This window comes from Amblyraja radiata, chromosome 23 (genome assembly GCF_010909765.2).
Source record: "Amblyraja radiata isolate CabotCenter1 chromosome 23, sAmbRad1.1.pri, whole genome shotgun sequence".
Taxonomy (NCBI): domain Eukaryota; kingdom Metazoa; phylum Chordata; class Chondrichthyes; order Rajiformes; family Rajidae; genus Amblyraja; species Amblyraja radiata.
Window position 1 is genome coordinate 40,588,016 of NC_045978.1, and position 19,981 is coordinate 40,607,996.

Below are 19,981 nucleotides of genomic sequence, written 5' to 3' on the forward strand. Positions count from 1 at the left end.
GTCCAGGAACAGCTTCTTCCCTATAGCTATCAGGCTATTAAACACTACAACAAATAAGCTCTGAACTACAACAGACTATTATTATTATTGCACTATAATTGTTTGTTTTTTGAGCATGTGTGTATGTGTATATTTTTCTCTCTTTTATGTACTATGTTTACATATTCTGTTGTGCTGCAGCAAGTAAGAATTTCATTGTTCTATCTGGGACACATGACAATAAAACACTCTTGACTCTTGAACTAACTACACATCCCACAGTGCCAATGAAGTCCAAACATGAAACGGATTTGGAGTGCAAACACATCAATTTGATCCTATTTGATTCTCACCAGCTGGTTTAGGTTAAATTTTCATTTCCATTGGCCATTGAACTCAAAACTGCTGGTAGCTTACCAGAATAGTAATTAGGGTTCATATAAATAAAACAATTACAATTAAATCATGACTGCTTGCTTCATTTACAGCACTGAACTTGACAGGCAAAAAGCAACAGCACCTGGATAGGTAAACTGGAAGAATCTCTTCCCCAGTTTTCTTACTGCAGAAGATTCGGCAGAGTGTTCCACAGGCCTCTGCCCTGCCTGCCTCGTAGTTATCTGGAAATTCATTGGCATCAAAGAGAGGATTGGCAACCATGTTTTCAGTAGATATCTGGGAGGGCTTCCGACGGACATCCAGTCCTGCTGGAGTTGTCATACCTGTGGTGAGGAAGAAGTTAAAGGGATTACAAGCTGCTGATGAGAGGCAACCATTTCATCATCACATTGCCAAAAGGAAACAAGTCATGCATTACGCAGACATACATATAAAACAAAACACAGATTTGTAAGTTTATAAAAATAGAACTTAATGGAAGAAACCAAAGAGAATTATATAAAATATTCAAAATGGTTAGTGCACAGTCTCAGGTTTATGACATGATACAAAAATAGCAGGATAAATGAGCATGATGGGATCAAAACAAGCACCTGCAGAAGAGCAGGTTACAAGGCTTGGCAACACTCCTCCCCCATTCAAGAGAAACACACAGAATACTGAATGAGTTAATCGCCCCAGAGAGTGCAACAAGGACAGGAGGCAGATGTTAGAGAAAACAGCTGGAGCAATTAGAAGGAAAAGGAATGGGTTATGGCAAAAATCATAAAACAGCTGACTGCAATTAAAATAGAATCTACTTTTCCTACTTACAAGATTTATAAGAAAGAAGAATTTGGATAAAAGATGCTGCAAGATAATAGAAATAAAAATGGAAATAAATCAAAGGACAGCAGTAGTTATAATATCGTTAAGATGATTAGTTTTTTTTAAGCTTTAGTCTTAAGCAGCTTTCATCTGTATTTTTTAACTTAAAATTTCAGAATTTTGAGAGGTAAACTGGGCACTACGTACAAGACTGGCATCCGGGTAAAAGCCATGAATTTGACAATTACATGCAAAAAATATGCAAAACGAAATAAACAAAAATCAAGGAAACACTGATGTTAAATTAGATTAGGGTTAATAAATCTGGACTGTAAACTAAATTAAGCGTACACAGACTGTCAAAAATATTTAAATTACATTTTGTTTTACAATAGGAAGCAAGAATGAAGTACAAGATTTTTACCCGTCATACTGCCATCTCTGTTCATGCCACTGTGTAGTCTGCAGTGAACCAGTCCTGCATCGAACAACCACTGACCAAAGAGATTCAGCACACTGTTGACCTTGGGGCGAGTCGGAGCAGGCAGAGGTCTTGGTTCTGAGCTAGTTTGGTTTGGGCTAGACAATGGAGAAGTGGTGGAAGTCTGGTGTGTTACTTTAGGAGGATGTGCAGTACTCCCCTAGCATGGTGAAAAGATTGAAAAAAAAACATGCACATCATATTAGGGGTTCATACAAATTACTACTTCAATAATTCGCCCCCTCCCCCCACACACATACATATACATACATACATACACAGTGTGGGGACAGTTAACACTAACACATGGAAACACTCATACATAAAAGTAATTGAATTATAAAACAAATTCAAGGCCAGATCAAATCTGTACCCACCATGGGACATGGGGATTCTTCCAAAATGCCTTGATTAACAGTTGAAAGAGCTCATGGTTCAATCCCTCTTTGGCAGCTCAGACAATTCCTCTCATTAGACTGTTGTAACTGTTTGTAAATATGATTTGTTTACATTTGCTAATGTTTAGCTTCCCATTTTAATTTTCTCATGTTTCTCGCTTATCTGGTGCTTCTGTATGGAAGTCTGCTGAACCTTTAGAGCTTGCAATAATACTTGCTCCATGTATTTAAATATACATCTTCAATTTTGATTCCTCACTCCCCTATAGAACCCAAGTCCCCACATTCCCCATGTTTTCTTAATAACAGAAAGTGTTGAAACACTCAGGTCAGACAGCACTCATGGGAAGAGGAACAAAATAAATGTTCCAGGTCAAAGATCCATCATTAGAATTGGGAAAGAAAAAAATGTGTTGTGTTGCATAGTGGCGAAGGATAAATAGGACAAAAGGAACGTCTGTTATAAGATGATATCAGGGATGCTGTTGGTACGAGTTGTTAATGGGGCAGCGAGAGGGTGATAAAGTGTAGATAGACCCAAAAAGCTGGAGTAACTTAGCAGGACAGGCAGCATCTCTGGAGAAAAGGAATGGGTGATGTTTTGGGTCGAGATCCTTCTTCAGAATGGTTAGGGATAAGGGAAACGAGAGATATAGACGATGATGTAGAAAGATAAAGAACAATGAATGAAAGATATGTAAAAAGGGAACAATGATAAAGGAAACAGGTAATTGTTAGCTGTTTGAAGGGTGAAAACAAGAAGCTAGTGCGACGGGTGGGGGAGGGATGGGGAGGGATAGAGAGAGAGAGAGAGAGAGAGAGAGAGAGAGGGAATGCCGGGGCTACCTGAAGTGAGAGAAATCAAACCTCATACCACTGGGCTGTAAGCTGCCCACATGAAATATGAGATGCTGTTCCCCCAATTTGTGTTCAGCCACACTCTAACAATGGAGGAGACCTAGGACAGAAAGGTCTGTGTAGAATTGGGAAGGAGAATTAAAGTGTCAGGCAATCGGGAGATCAGGTAGGTTCAGGCGGGCTGAGCGAAGGTGTTCCGAAGGTGATCTAGTGTGTTGAGTTACAAATAGCACAACATTCCTTCCTCTCTCCTTAAACGCAAGTACACGTGTTTTTGAAACCCCTATCATGGGAAGAACATATTGACATCTTGTATGCTCTTGACAATTTATAAAACTATCAACTTACGCCAGGGAACACAAGTGCAATCTAGGCAATCTTTCCCCATAACTAAATTCCCTGCACTCACTCTAGTGCAATCACACCTTTCCTAAAGTGTGGCGACCAGAACCGTATACAAGAATGCCATATGTCTTTACCACTGTGTCCACTTTATGAAACAATAGCCTTCTTCAGTCTGAAGAAGGGTCTCGACCCGAAACGTCACCCATTCCTTCTCTCCAGAGATGCTGCCTGTCCGCTGAGTTACTCCAGAATTTTGTGGCCTTCAACTTAAGGCCCCTCTGTTCATCAACATTACTCTATCCAGAGTACTCACCATTTACTCTATCCAGCTCCCTAAGTTACAAATGAAGGCAGGAAACATGTTCCCGATGTTGGGGGAGTCCAGAACCAGGGGCCACAGTTTAAGAATAAGGAGTAAGCCATTTAGAACGGAGACGAGGAAACACTTTTTCTCGCAGAGAGTGGTAAGTCTGTGGCAGGTTCTCTAGATGCTTTCAAGAGAGAGCTAGATAGGGCTCTTAAAAATAGCGGAGTCAGGGGATATGGGGAGAAGGCAGGAATGGGGTACTGATTGGGGATGATCAGCCATGATCACATTGAATGGCAGTGCTGGCTCGAAGGGCTGAATGGCCTACTCGTGCACATATTGTCTATTGTCTATATGACATTGAAATCTAATGGTTAGGATTTAGTCATATTTGGAAAAGTATTGTGGATAGTCAACATGGCTTTGTGCAGGGGGAGGTTATTTTTCTTTGGAGCGTCAGAGACTAAGGGGTAATCTACTAAAGTATACAAAATCAGGAGGGGCATGGCTAACGTTAAAGCTCGCAGTATTTCCCCCCAAAATAGAGGATCTAAAGGTAGAGGGCATAAGCTTAAGACTTAAAAGGGAACTCAGGGAAAATGTTTCACTCAGAGGGAAGTCCATATCTAGAATGAGCTGCCAGAGGAAGCTACAGATATATAGAGAGGAAGGGTTTAGAGGCCAAGGGCAAAATGTAGGCAAATGGGAGATGCTCAGAATGCCATCTTGGTCTGCATGGACAAATTGGCCTGAAGGACTTGTTTCCATGCTCTAAAGACTAGTTCTCCTAAGGTTGTTCCAGTCACCTAAACATTGGGAGCTAGTTACAGTAACCAATAACTTACGGAAATCTAAAGGAAACTCCCATGGACTACGTGTGAACACAGATAACACGAGGTCAGGATTGAAACTGGGACTCTGGCCACACTGCTGTACTGCTAACTTCTTCCTATTTATATACTTGGTTCTAATGATCTGTTTGATATTTCTAGTTTTCTCTTAATCAATTTTCTCTCATTTTTTAAATTCATCCTATGCCAAGTTTCTATTTTTTTTCCAATCTTCAACCTTACTACTAATCTTTGCAAAATTACTTGTCTTTTTAAAATTATGTATTTTTTCTTTCAATGTTGTACTATTGTAAACTTCTTGAGTCAGCTACTTGAATAGAAGGGAACACTGTGATGCTGGGAGTTTGTATGGACCTGCAGGTTTGTTCAAATATCCTCACATTACGAACTTTGCACCGGTCTATGATAGTGTCCCAGAGAGGTGCAGGCGAGTCTGGATGGAACCTGCAGATCAATCCAGCAAGATCACCTGCTGCTGATGGATGAGGTGGCCAAAGAAAAGGGCCGGCATTAAACTAAAGAAAATAAAATGGCAGCTGCTTACTGAGCTTGCTTTAACAGTCGCCTTTGTAACGGTAACAGATCGCATCCTTCTGCTGTGTGGGGGTGTGGTGTTCATTGTACTGCTTGCCTGTGGCATGCTGAGCCTATTCACTGGAGTAGGAGGAGCGCTGTCAGACCTGGGCCGGGAAATACCTGGAAAAGGAGAAGCAGAGGCATAAAGCACCACCATTAACCCCCAGATGTTCATTAACCCCATCAAAATCAAATCTGCCCAACCAGTTTAGTAACAATTTGAAAAGGAAATGTTATGTGCAGGACAGCTTATAGAAAACAGTCAACAGTAACAGCTGACTAAAATGGCTGGCTTCACCTATGCAACATGAGATAGCTTTTTGTTAACAAGGTTTTCTTTTAAAAGGCTGTATCTAGGTGCCGTGCAGAGCAATAAATCTCAATTAAGCAACTCTGACACCATAAAGATCTGGCCAGGGAAGCAATTTATCATTTGCAGACAGTTCGTATGAATTCCAAAGCTTTGAGTTAATTCTTCCGTACTTGAATGGAAAAATATTTAATCTTTCAAATTAACCCTTTTACACTGTACTAAGTATACCTGCACGTTGCCAAATCACAAGGTATGCGCAGAACAGTTAATTTATTTTACACCCACCAGTCTAAGATGAATGTTCAGAGTCCCAGTATTAGTTCTCTCCAGAGAGAACCGCGGACTTCATACTACTACTTTTGTGTCATTGCGGATGGCTTGATGCTCTACAGAATTTCATCATTTCTAACTTTGAACCCTAGGTTTAGACAAGGGGAAACATTATTTGCGCTTCAGTCCTGCCTTGTTCGTTTAAACTAAAGTGGTACCTCAAGGCTACATGCGTAACCTCCAGATGTATTCTCTATACACCTATAGCTGTGTGGCTCAGCATAGCTCCAATGCCATCTATAAATTCACCAACGACACCACTGGAGAGATAGAGCAGCTAGTTGAGTTGTGCCGTGGCAACAGCCTCTCACTTAATGTCAACAAGACTAAGCAACCGACAGTTGACTTCAGAAAGGGGAAGTTAATTGCCACATGCCAATTTTATTGATGGTCGGGCGGAGAGACATGACCTGTCCTGGGGACAGTACATAGACACAATTACAAAGGCGGCACACCAGCACCTCCACTTTCTTCAAAGTTTAAAGAGATTCTGAATGTCTCCAAATACCAAAGACAAACTTCTACAGATGTACTATACTGGTTTGATCGGGGCCTGCTACAGCAATTCCAACAGACAGGAATGCAAGAGGCTGCAGAGAGAGGTGGGCTCAGCCCAGTCCATCACGAGGGAATAGCCTCACGAGGCATTGTATCAAGGCAGTGACATTCATCATCAAGGATCTCCACCATTTGGGCCATGCCCTCTTCTCACTACTAACATCAGGCAGGCAGTTCAGCAGCCTGAAGTCCCACACCACCAGGTTCTGGAACAGCTGTTTTTCCACAGCTATCAGTTTCCTCAACCAGTCTCACCATACCTCGACAACAGAACACTATGGCTCACCACTGGCACTACTGGAGCTGATTTTTTGTCTAATTATGTTTTTGCAATATCTTTTTTTTTGCATAGACTTTTATAATTTTGTGTAATTTATATATCATTTAATTTTTTTTGTGTTTGTGACTCCATGTGCCTGCGAAAAATATTTTTCATTGTATCTCCACCTCATCATACTTTTGGCATTCTGGTAATCATCAGTATAGGATTTGAGAAATCATGTTGCAGTTGTACAAGACGTTGGTGAGGCATTACTTGGAGTATTGAGCTCAGTTTTGGTCACCTAGCTAAACAAAAATGCATTAAGCTGGAAAGAGTGCAGAAAGGATGTTGCCAGGATTTGAGGGACTGAGTTAGAGGAAGAGGTTGGGTAGGTTAGAACTATTCCTAGGAGTGTAGGAGGTTGAAATGTGATCTTATGGAGGTATACAAAAATCATGAGGGGCACAGATACGGTTAATGCACAGTCTTTTTCCCAGAATTGGATAATCAAGTACTGGAGGGGAAAGATGCAATAGGAAGTTGAGGGGCAACTTTGTCCACAGATGGTGTTACATATATGGAATGAGCTGCCGGAGGAAGTGGTTGAGGAAGATATGAATATTTAAGGAACTTTTGTACAGGTAAATGGGTGGGAATGTTTTAGAAGTATATGGGTCATAGAAACATGGAAGATAGGTGCAGAAGTAGACCATATGTTCAATATGATCATGGCTGATCATCGAAAACCAGTACCCCGTTCCTGCTTTCTCCCCATATCCCATGATTCCATTAGCCTCAAGAGCTCTATCTAACTCTTGAATACATCCAGTGAATTGGCCTCCACTGCCTTCTGTGACAGAGAATTCCACAGATTCACAACTCTCTGGGTGAAAACGCTGGGAAGTTAGACTAGCATAGATAGGCATGGACTGGTTGGGTCGGGGGGCACATTTCAATGTTCCATGACTCTAAGATTCTCACTTAGAGTCATGAGATGATGTTATTAAGATGTTAATAATATGTTAATAACATAATGTTATTAAGATGTTTAATAACATCTTAATATTAAGAAAATGTTATTTACTTAAATTTAGATGTAGCCTTCTCCTGATTCGCAGCAGTACAGCACAATGAGGAATTGTGCCACAGAAAAAATAAGACTGTCTCCATTGGCAGGGTCCAGAAAAACAAGTCTAATTTGTGCCTCGAGGTGCCATAGTCTGAATGCTATGCTAGAAAATACAGCTGAAGAGACCATTTGACCGATTGTGCCTGCTCTGACTCTCCCCCAACTATGTTCCTTTGCTTCACCCAACACAGATTCCTCTTTTGTCTCAGTGCTTTTTTACGATTTTTACCGTTCGCATCTTTGGTAGATAGTTCCCGATGATATCCCCAACCTTTGGCTCACTATGAAAACTCAAATTGGCTAAAGGGTAACTGTCAATTTGGCTCCATCCTTTCCTCCTGGAGAATAGGAGCAGGAAAGAGAGAGAAATTAAATGGGCTCCAACTTGGAGAATGTGCAAGTACTAATAACTCTGAAGGCACTTTTGCTGCACTATTACCAACTCCACGTGGGACAAAGATTTCACATTTAGCTTTCAAATTATGCTGCAAGTGAGATCAGCTGCTATCTGGTTCTTAGTCAGCAAACTATTGAACTGTGAAATAAAAATCATCAGTATCAGAGCACAATAATTAACATTCATTTTACACAGAGAATCAAGAAGAAAAAACAAGGGGGGGGAAACAAAACAAAAATCAGTGTTTCCTATATATTGTCAACTTCTTTTGAAACATCTTAAAGGTGCAGTATTCTTATAGATTGGCCCAAAAGAAACTAAAATATACCCCATCATCCTTCATCTGACATCACATAAAAGTGAAGACCAATTGGAAAGTTGGAGATAAAAGTGCACTAGTTTGATGTAGACTGATAATTGCCATTAGCAATCACAATTCAGAACAAATGTAAAACCCATAGACCATCAATTCCCACAGAACCTTCTTCCCATTCAAATCCTTTATCAAAATCTATTGTACAAGTCATAATCTGGTCCTATGTCCCAGAACACCAACTCTACTCTGCACACATCTTTATTTTTACCTACCTTAGTCCACCCTGCTCAAAGCCTAGAATTGTGCTCATATAATGTGCTGTGCATTAAGGGGAACCAGAGGAAGTACTATACTTAGGTTTCCAGAAGGTATCAGATAATATGCCACCTCTAAAGGTTACTGCAGAAAGTAAAAGATAATATTGTATAAGCTAACATATTGGCATAGATGGAAGACTACAGAAAAGAGAAGGGACAAATGGGTCTTTTTTCTTTAAATCAGCAAAATGCAAAATGCTGCACCACAGGGATTGGAGCTGGGTCTCGACATTTTACAATTGATATAAATGACTTAGATGAAGTTATGGTTGATAAAGTTGCTGATGCCACAAATATAGACTGGAAAATAAATTGTGAAAAGATGCGAGTAGATTAAGTGAATGTGCAAAGGTCTGGTATATATGTGAACAAATTAGAAGAATGTTACCTAGAGTCAGAGGTTGCAGCATACATACAGTACTGCGATTCGGAAAGCTCAGAATGTCAATGTGCATTGCTGGGGGAATTGAATACAGAAGCAGGAGATATTGCTCCAGTAATATAGTGCGTTGTTGGAAAACCATATTCAGCACTGTGCCCTGTATTAGTCTCCTTACCCAAGGATGTTAACTGATCAGAAGCTATTTAGAGAATGTTTACCAGTCCAATATTTGGAATGAGAAAGCTGTCTTAGGAGGAAAGGAGGCAAGCTAAACCGGTTTCCCCTGGCGAGAGAAGACAGAATGAAACAGGATGTTGAGGATAGACACAAAATGCTGGAGTAACTCAGCAGGTCAGACAGCATCTCTGGAGAAAAGGAATAGGTGACGTTTCAGGTCTAGAACAATCTTGACTAGGTGGATGAGATGACTTCATCCTGCATGAGTCTACAACTGCAAGAGATGATGATGATTCAAAACACTAAATATCTGCAGCCAAAGAAAAGCTTGGACATAATTGATAATGGTACTTTAAAGAACCTACACGTGGTACCAGATAAATTATATAATTTGAATTATTTTACATGCCGGAAACCATTTTACTCTAGTAATACCTCCGTTAAATTGTTCGGTAAGTAAAATGATTTCAAAATTGTCACTTAATTACATCCGTAGGCCATTAAACAGAATACTGCAGCTTTAAAAATCTAGTTAAACATGAATCAGATTGGCAGGAAATAAGGAGTGCATTGGTAACCCTTATACCAGTTCAAATGTTACTGATCAATGGTGCAATCTACCAAATGCTCAACACTTTATACCATAAGGGGGTAACCTTTCCCGAATGATATTGATCCTTGCAATGCCTATGAAACAAGAAGAAGCATGGTGCTGTTTATAAATTATACAACTTTTCAGTGAATGAAGGTTGCAAATAAGGTTTATAAAAACATAAACGTGGCTGAAGACAACACACATTACCACTTTCCCACAGAAATGTACCATTGCAAAACATCATATTCATACAATTTGCAAAGTATGAAAAAGTGGCAAAAATTATAAATATAAAATGTGCCAACTGAAGGCAAATTACAACTACCAATAAAGCCAAAGAATTCAGAGATCTGCTGAAGCTTGTATAGCCCAAGAGCCAAAGAGAAGCTAATCTTAAGAACGCACAGCAGAAATAATTACAAACTTGCCATTACTGAAGGTGATTACAACATTTCTAATATAACCATATAACCATATAACAATTACAGCACGGAAACAGGCCATCTCGACCCCTCTAGTCCGTGCCGAACACATAATCTCCCCTAGTCCCATATACCTGCGCTCAGACCATAACCCTCCATTCCTTTCCCATCCATATAACCATCCAATTTATTTTTAAATGATAAAAACGAACCTGCCTCCACCACCTTCACTGGAAGCTCATTCCACACAGCTACCACTCTCTGAGTAAAGAAGTTCCCCCTCATGTTACCCCTAAACTTCAGTCCCTTAATTCTCAAGTCATGTCTCCTTGTTTGAATCTTCCCTACTCTCAGTGGGAAAAGCTTTTCCACGTCAACTCTGTCTATCCCTCTCATCATTTTAAAAACCTCTATCAAGTCCCCCCTTAACCTTCTGCGCTCCAAAGAACAAAGCCCTAACTTGTGGCTGTCTTTTTTGTTTTGCATTTAAGGCTAAATAGTCTGGTAGTAATGGTACAAGTCTGCAAGTACTGCAAGATAAAATACAGAATGAATATAATACGCGAGTCAATTTTTATTTGGCACAGAGGCAATATAAAGCAATAAGCTATCGAATGGTTGCAAGCTTACTAATGATAAAAGAATGGAGGGAATAGTTTAAACATCCATCATAACATGAATGGCTCTGGAACAGGCAAAAGTACATGGTAAGGTGATTACATTTGCCACAAAGTCATTTCCATAGTCATTTATATAAAATTGGCTATTTTGTTAGCTCCAGTCTATCTTTATCAGCCTGTTGCCTCATCCAGTAATTATCCTTGTGTTTAGAGTCATATAGCACGGAGGCCGAACTTGTCCATGCCGACCAAGATGCCCCATCAAGCTAGTCCCATTTGCACATTTGACCTATAACTGTCTAAACCTTTCCTATCCATGTACCAGTCCAAGGGTCTCTTAAATACTGTTATACTACCTACCTCACCTACCTCCTGTGGCAGCTTGTTCCGTAGTACTATATTTCTATAGTACCTGAACTTTACACCGTTTTATCTCATTCTTAGGTTTAGTATTTGGATTCACCTTCTTAACGAAGTAGATTTGTGATCAAAATGTTTTAATTAGCAGTGTGTCTGTGTGGAGTTTGCACGCTCTTCAATTTCCTCCCACATCCAAAAGGTGCCGGTCGGTAGTTAATTGGCCACTGTAATGTGTGTAGCTGAGTGGTAGAATCTGAGGAATATTGATGGGAATGTGGATTAGTATAGGATTAGCATACATGGGTACTTGTTGGTTGGGGTGGGCTGGAGGGCCTGTTCCCTGCTCTAGGGTTGTGACTTCCATGCTTCGTTTCAACCAAGCAACCAGACTAATTTTGGCTGGGAAGGGAATCAAGAATATTGAGAAGACATTCCTACTCATTGTACATTCATTGACAAACATTGTATTCCCAATGTTTCACATGTTAAATGAAGAACATCTTATAAAAATATTGAGAACAATATTAAAATGTGTTTTAAAGCAAAACATAGTAAAGCATTCCTCACCCAGGAAGGCATCCACCAGGCAGCTGATACCACGCATGGCTCGAAAGAAGATCTGAGGCAATTGCTTGAGGCATGGGTGATGAATCAATTCCTGGGCCATCCCACTAACATTCAAAAGCTGCTCCTGGAATTTTGGTGTGGTGCTGATTATAGCTGGATTACTCAAATCCACTGGATTGCTGAGGCACAATGATAGATTTTAATTATAACCGATTCAGACCAGAACTACTTCAGCAAATTCTTACTACTGATGCAAACAGTGATTAGATTTGATGGGGTTAATAAGAGAAATCCATTTCCTCCAATTAGTGAGTCCGTGATGAGGGTCAGTTTAAAATGCAGAAGTGTTGGAGCATGCATGAAAACTTGAGGTGCATGCCTTTGCATCCTTTCACAGAATAATGACAACATGATTGAAATTGATAAAAGGACTATGGCGAAAGAGTTTTGAATTGCTTTAGGGGAAAGTCAACTCAGACAGTAGACTACCTTGGGAACCACAAACTACATGGTTTAAAGACAGCCACATTTTACACTGTGAAATCATTCCAAGCAGCTATATCTGCACAGATACTAAAGTGAGTTAACAAAACAAACTAAAATCTTCACATGGGTTTTATCATCTTCAAAAGGCAGGCTTTACGTGTTTACAGCTCCAAACACACATAATTAAGCATTCTCACCTAAGCATGTGCAGGACACGGAACCAGGTTTGAGCAACACAGTCATTGTCCATTTCTGCTGGAATCAGACTGGCATCTTCATCTGGAACTTTGAATGGAGGAAAAGACGGACCGTAGGTAAACTGCAGCAGCCTATCAAAGAGAAACAGCAATTTGATGCAATATGAGAGTGGCTTCTGTAGTGTGACTGCACCAGCAACACCATAGGTGGAAGCTAGAATGGAGGAAATAAAGGAATAGAGAATCTCAAATATGAAGAACTACTGATGTGACAGAAGATAGACACAAAATGCTGGAGTAACTCAGCGGGTCAGGCAGCATCTCTGGAGAAAAGGAATTGGTGGAAACCCTTCTGCAGACTGATATGACAGCATCCCTGCACCTCTGCCACCTTCATGATTGGACTGATCCAGGATGGGGAGGAATCTGCCTACAGACAGAAAGTGTCACAGCTGGCGTCCTGGTGCCATCGCAACAACCTAGAGCTCAATGCTCTTAAGACAGTGGAATTGATTGTAGACTTCAGGAGAGCTCCCCCTCCCCTCACCCCACTCACCATCAACAACACCACAGTCACATCTGTGGAGTCTTTTAAGTTCCTGGGAACCATCATCTCCAAGGACCTTAAGTGGGGGGCTACCATCGACTCCACAGTCAAAAAGGCACAACAGAGGATGTACTTCCTACGGCAGCTGAGGAAGCATAATCTGTCACAGGCAATGATGGTCCAATTCTACACGGCCATCGTAGAGTCTGTTCTCACCGTCTCCATCATGGTTTGGCTCAGCCACCAAGCACGACACCTGGAGGCTGCAGCGAATCATCCGATCAGCAGAGAAGTTTATTGGCTGCAATCTTCCCTCCATTTATGAACTGTACACTGCAAGGGCCAGGAAGCGAGCGGGCAAGATCATCTCTGACCCCTCTCACCCTAGCCACAAACACTTTGAATCACTTCCCTCTGGAAGGCGACTCCGGACTGCCACAGCCAGACATAAAAACTGTTTTTATCCATGAGTAGTTGCTCTACTCAGCCAAAAATCTGTAGCCTCCCTTTGATCTGGTATTTTGTTGGTTCACTTGCTTGATCAATGGTGTTTTATCATTAATGCTTTATTATTATTAATGTTTAGTGTTTTCTGAGTCATTCATAACTGTCACTGTATGTCATGTTGTTACTTGTGGGCGGAGCACCAAGGCAAATTCCTTGTATGTGAATACTTGGCCAATAAACTTACTTACTCTGCCACCTTCATGGAAGGAATGTTTGAGCCTAGATTGGTCTCCATATACATCACAACACTACAAACTCAACGTTATGGTCTTACTCGAGAACGAGTGATGAACAATATAACTACTCAGTCTGCCAATAATTATGCATCTGTTAGGTGAAAGTTAAGCTTAAAGGATGCAGTGGCGTTAGAAACAGCATTGAAGAGATTCACTAGCTTGTTGCCCAAAATGAAAGGCTTTACATATAATGAGAGATTGGATAGGCAAAGTTTACTCTCACTGGAAGGTTGGATCACCTCACTGAGATGTATAAAATAATGAGGGTATCGATAGTGCAAACTCAGGATCTTTTTCCAAGGGAACGCTATTCTAAAACTGGAAGGTGGGGAGAAATTTAAGGAAAATCTGAGGGACAAGTTTTCAAGTGGTGGTTATCTGGAAAGAACTGATCGAGGCCGATATAATTGGTGTTTCAAAGGCATTTGGACAGGTATACTGGTAGGAAAGAGTAAACAGGCATAATGTGGGAATGAGACTATCATAGATAGGCATCATGGTTGGCATAGACACGTTGGGCCAAAGGGCCCATTTCTGTGCTGTGCCATCTAGTACTACAAATATAATTCCTAAATGATTGGTTTGGTAACCATTTTAGTGTAATAAATACCCGAGGTGTAATGAAGCCCCAATAATGAGGATTGTGAGATATTGTCGATTAATATACAGTTCTCATACTTTGGAATTTAAATCTGCATCTAAACAATAAAGTCTCTCCTCTGTATATTTCCTATAAATAGAAAGCAGTGGAGGCCAATTCACTGAATGTTTTCAAGAGAGAGTTAAATTTAGCTCTTGGGGCTAACGGAATCAAGGGATATGGGGATAAAGCAGGAACGGGGTACTGATTTTGGATGATCAGACATGATAATATTGAATGGTGGTGCAAGCTCAAAGGGTCGAATAGCATACTCCTGCACCTATTTTCTGTGTTTCTAAATGCTCATGCAAACTATTGTTGGAAAAGTTCTCGTTCAGCTCTTTGGAATGAATGGTCTGTCTGCCATACCTCAGAGAGATCACTTTTACCAAAGTCTGCACAAAATCAAGGCTAACACCAAGTGCACAGGAGCATATTCAGCATTATGCTCAAGAATGGAGTTAATTGATTGTGAAGTCTATGCCATTTATCTATTACAACGATATTCACATAGTAGAGATAAACGCACTGATCACTACTCAGCAGCTGTGTGCGTCTCTTGCTAGCCAACGTTGCTCGAGAAAATTCAGTCTTGTTGGGAAACATATCCCTGGGGAGCGCTGATCAGGAGGGTCAAATTTTAGATGAGATGTACTCACTGGGCTTTATTTTAAGAATGGAAAAACAGTTCTCACAGTCTCAGTTAACATCAATCTCTTAACCACCATTATGAAAACAAAGTAAGAACAGAATATCTGCCCATTTATCTCATTGCAGACCTTTGTAAATGTGAAGCATCTACATGAAATACGACAATATGGCGTACTTGTAGACATCCAACTGTGAAAGTCATTGTTATAAATCCAAGTATTTTGCTTCATCATAAATGGAATCATATAATGCATGATATTTTGCCTTTATATCAATAATTTTGAAAATCTTAATTTGACGAATTTGCTCGAGTTCTTTGAGAATATAACAAGCAGAATCCATAGAGAGGAGCCAGTATATGCAGTATGTGTTCATCCAGTTGGCATTCTATAAAGTGCCATGTAAAAGGCCGTGCATAACATAAGAGCTCAGAATATTTGGAAAGTGTGTTAACGCGGACTGAAGGATGCACATCACATAATAAAAGTCAAAACAATGTAGTCTTTTGGAGACAGAATAAGTACAATGCCCCAAGCATTAGTTCTCAACTTGCAATCATCTATGGTTTATATTAATGATGTTGAGGTGGTGAGGGGGGGTGGGTTAGAGTGCAAGGTATCCAAGTTTGCTGATGATATGAGAATAGTTAGGCAGGAGGTGCTGCATTGAAGATCTATGCACCCAGCGGATTCTGGATAGTCAGCAAACATTTGCCAAATGTAGTTTAATCGGGGAAGTGTGAAGTCCTGATCTTTGGTCGGAGGAATAGGCAGGCTATAATCTAAATGCAGAGAGACTGCAAATGAGTCAAGTATAGAAAAATCTAGATATTCCTCTGCATGAAACAGTAAAATTAGCTTGCAGATGCAGCAAATAATTAAGAAGGCAAATTGCTTATTTTGACTGCTGGGAGGTTGGCATTTAATAATAAGTATGATTGTTACAATAGTATAAAGTTAAACTTTACTTGGAATACTGTGTATTTTTAGCCTCTTATTTAAAAAATACATAGCAGTATCAAAGGCATTCCAGAAGAGATTCACCAACCTAATTCCTGGGATTTGTAGGTTGTTCTATCATGGCCTGCTCAAACAAAAATACTTGGAATTTATTATAGTGTGAAACATATAAAGCATGACAAGGTAGACTGGCAGGAATAAGGGGAGATAGGTCATCTAAGACTGATGTGTGCAGACCAGTCTGTTTCTGGTGGAGGGGTGGGGTATGAATTACTAGAATCTCTACCACAGAGGGCTGTGGAGATTAGATCTCTGGTGGTATTTAAAGAGGAAGTGGGAGAAGCTTGAAATATCGGAGGCATCAAGGTTACATGGGACTGGAACGGAAGAGTTCACATTCTATACAGATCAGCCAGGATCAGTCGTTGGCCTGCTTCTATTTTTTATGATTTTAAATACTCAGCTTTCTAAAACATTCTTTATAATCCATTGCGACCTGCTAGGCTGTGGAACTGATTGATTTTGCAGAAGTAACAGGTTCACAGATACTAACCTAGACGTCAGTGCACAGATGACTTTACTCCACTGTTCCACCACAGCTGGATGGTGCCTCCAGTTGGCCAACATTTCACGAGCTGTCTTCCAGTAGGGCGGTGTTGGGAAACACCGTGTACAAGCCAAGAACCAGACTTCGAAAAGTACACCAATTAACTTGTCGGCAAGATTTTCTGCCAGACCTCCTAAAGAGAAGCAAATCAGCAGACAAATTTTGAAACCCACAATATATCTTCCTTAGTGGTCACAGAGTTGAAAAATAAATGTTCTGGGGAGGGAGGCAAGCAAGACTTAATGGAGAGATTCTAGGTTGGTAAAGGTATGATGGATTTAATTAAAGATATTAATGATCGCAAAATGTGAAAATAATCTACAACAACAGAAGATGCAGCATGGACTGGATTTGTAATAACGAAGAAACAGCGAGAGGGGAAAGATTTAAGAGAAACAGAGGGGCAACGTTTTCCACACAGGTATATGGAATGAGCTGTCAGAGGAGGTAGTTAAGATAAGCACTATAACATTTTAAAGATATTTGACAGGTACATGGACCTCATCTGGTGTTCCATACCAGAACATCCGAGATGTCCTCGTATGGAACAACAGATGTCCTCATTCTTTAGGGAATGTGGGTTCCCCTCTCCCATCACTGATGAGGCCCTCACTCATGTCTCCTCGGTACACCGCATCTCTGCCCTTGATCCCTCTCGTCGCAAAAGAGTCCCCCTAATCCTTGCCTTTCACTCCATCAGTCGTCGCTAACAACACATAATCCTTCGAAATTTTCGCCACCTCCATCTGGATCCCAACACTAGTCACATCTTCCCATCTCCACCCCTTTCCGCCTTCTGCAGATGGTTCCTTCCACAACTCACGGGTTAACTCATCTCTTCCCACCCAAACCACCCCCTCCCAAGTACCTGCAACCGCAGAAGATGCAACACCTGTCCTATACCTCCTCCCTCGACTCTGTCCAGGGACTCTGACATTCCTTTCAGGTTAGGCAGAGGTTCACTTGCACCTCCTCCAACCTCATCAAGTATCCGTTGTTCAAGATGTGGACTCTTATACATCGGCGAGACCAAACGTAAACTGGGCGATCGTTTCGCGGAACACCTTTGCTCAGCCCGCCTGAACCTACCTGATTTCCCAGTTGCTAAACACTTTAATTCTCCGTCCCATTCCTACAAAGACCTTTCTGTCCTAGGTCTTTGGCGGCAAAAACAAGGGGGCAGATTATTATCTCAATGGGGTTAGGTTGGGTAAGGGGGAGGTGCAGCGAGACCTGGGCGTCCATATACACTGGTCACTGAAAGTTGGCTTACAGATACAGCAGGCAGTGAAGAACGCTAATGGAATGTTGGCCTTCATAACAAGAGGATTTCAGTACAGGAGTAAAGAGGTTCTTCTGCAGTTGTATAGGGCTCTGGTGAGACCACATCTGGAGTATTGTGTACAGTTTTGGTCTCCTAATTTGAGGAAGGACATCCTTGTGATTGAGGCAGTAGGTTCACGAGATTGATCCCTGGGATGGCGGGACTGTCATATGAGGAAAGATTGAAAAAACTAGGCTTGTATTCACTGGAGCTTAGAAGGATGAGGGTTACAGCCCAGTGGTATCAATATTGATTTCTCTAACTTCAGATAGCCCCGGCATTCCCTCCCCCTCTCTCTCTCTCTATCCCTCCCCCACCCAAGTCGCACTAGCTTCTTGTTTTCACCCTACAAACAGCTAACAATGGCCTGTTTCCTTTATCATCTTTACCTTTTTGCATATCTTTTATTCATTGTTTATCTCTCTACATCATCGTCTATATCTCTCTCGTTTCCCTTATCCCTAGCCAGTGTGAAGAAGGGTCTCGACCCAAAACGTCACCCATTCCTTCTCTCTAGAGATGCTGACCGTCCTGCTGAGTTACTCCAGCATTTTGTGTCTAACATAGTAGTAATGATGTGGGTAAATCAATTTAAATGGATGTGGGTGTAGCTTTAAACCAACATAGTATTGAGCAGAGAAAACATGGGTTACTTTTAGGTTTAATCAATACAGGATAAAGAAAGTGCTTCCAGTTATTTAAAAACATTATAAAATATTAACCTACTGAATATTATTTTATTCAATTACATTTCCTTGGCATCCTGTTTGACCAAGGTGAAGTCCCAGACCCACATCTACTCCATCAACAACCAACACCTTTTCCACAATTGGCCATCTGGTGCCAATCCCCTCATCTGTGTCTGTTATGCTCAGATACAACTATTCATTGCACTACTGCCCAGCTTCCCTACCTCCACTTTACAAGCACAAACAAAACATTTCTGCCAATGTTAAAACTTGTCACTCCTAAAGGATTTATTCTTGATTCTCCCAAATTATCTTGTTAAAGCCCTCGCACTGCATTTTCTCAGCACTTTTAACACTATACTCCACACTGTTTCCTTTCTCTTTTTGCATCACCTGTTGTACTCGTATGCGGTTGGATTGTACTCATGCATGGTATAATTTGTTTGGATTACATGCAAAATAACGTTTTGCCACCGTATCTCTTCTACCTCCTTGAAGGTGGAGTCATAGGTAGATATGGTGGTCAAAAAGACTTAAGGTACATTGGCCTTCATCAGTCAGAGTATTCAGGGCTCGAAATTCACGATTGCCCGGGTGCCAATGACCACTCAAACTGCCGCCGGGCAACCTAAACGGCGAGTCATTTTGCCCGGATTGGCAACTTGGTTTATACCGAAGATAGACACACAAAATCTGGAGTAACTCCGCGGGTCCGGCAGCATCTCTGGAGAAAAGGAACGTGACGTTTTGTGTCGGCGACGGTTGTGGGAAAGATGCTAAGTGTGGCGTGACGGAGGGTCGGAGCTAAAGACGGGCAGCAGCGGCGACGGCTCCATCTCCTCCTCCCGCACCCCGCCCCGCCTGGTGTGTTAGCGGCAGCTGCTGCCACTCCGCCAACGGCTCTTTCAAAACAGACCCTTGGAGGAGGGAGGTGTCGGTCAAAGGCGGAAGTAGAGTAGGGGTAGGGAGGGGGGTGATTGGAGGAGGGAGACGAAACAAAACACTCTCGGCAGCCCTGCACCGCAGCCAGGACCGATCCCGGTCTCCGGCGCTGCAATTGCTGCCGAACCGCCACTGGACCATTCCCGTCCCCGCCCGAGAGCCTCCACACGCCCGGAGATGGCCAGAGGCGTCAGGAGTCAGACGGGTGCGGCGCCCCCAGGCCCACAGCCAGCGCAAAACCCAGCTCAGCTCTGCCTGTCCCGCCAGGTTAACCAGCAGCCATGTCTGGATTGAGACGGGGCTGTAGGCGAGACAGGCAGCTGAGCTGAAATAACCGTTCACAGAACTCTTTCTCTCTCTTCCACTCCCCTTCTCCTGAGACCCCTCCTCTTCATCCCGCACTGATCCCCATTCCTGTGTCTATTCAGTCCTCACTGACATCCCCTGTGT

General features: G+C 41.6%; 1 protein-coding gene across 14 annotated transcripts in view; it reads right to left on the reverse strand.

The window, feature by feature from the left end:
* The window catches only part of ralgapb (Ral GTPase activating protein non-catalytic subunit beta), a 112,975-nt gene that overhangs the window by 62,776 nt on the left and 30,218 nt on the right, over nucleotides 1-19,981 (reverse strand). For 9 of the 14 annotated variants that reach the window (XM_033042121.1, XM_033042118.1, XM_033042117.1 and 6 more), the window contains exons 5-12: nucleotides 16,523-16,709; nucleotides 12,430-12,561; nucleotides 11,747-11,925; nucleotides 9,825-9,869; nucleotides 4,970-5,121; nucleotides 1,610-1,826; nucleotides 1,192-1,227; nucleotides 500-701 (exon numbers count right to left, since the gene is read on the reverse strand). In XM_033042121.1, coding sequence (XP_032898012.1) covers nucleotides 500-701; nucleotides 1,192-1,227; nucleotides 1,610-1,826; nucleotides 4,970-5,121; nucleotides 9,825-9,869; nucleotides 11,747-11,925; nucleotides 12,430-12,561; nucleotides 16,523-16,709 — 1,150 coding nt within the window. The remainder of the gene's footprint in view (nucleotides 1-499; nucleotides 702-1,191; nucleotides 1,228-1,609; nucleotides 1,827-4,969; nucleotides 5,122-9,824; nucleotides 9,870-11,746; nucleotides 11,926-12,429; nucleotides 12,562-16,522; nucleotides 16,710-19,981) is intronic. The other 5 variants (XM_033042129.1, XM_033042126.1, XM_033042128.1 and 2 more) reach the window with 3 other exon arrangements.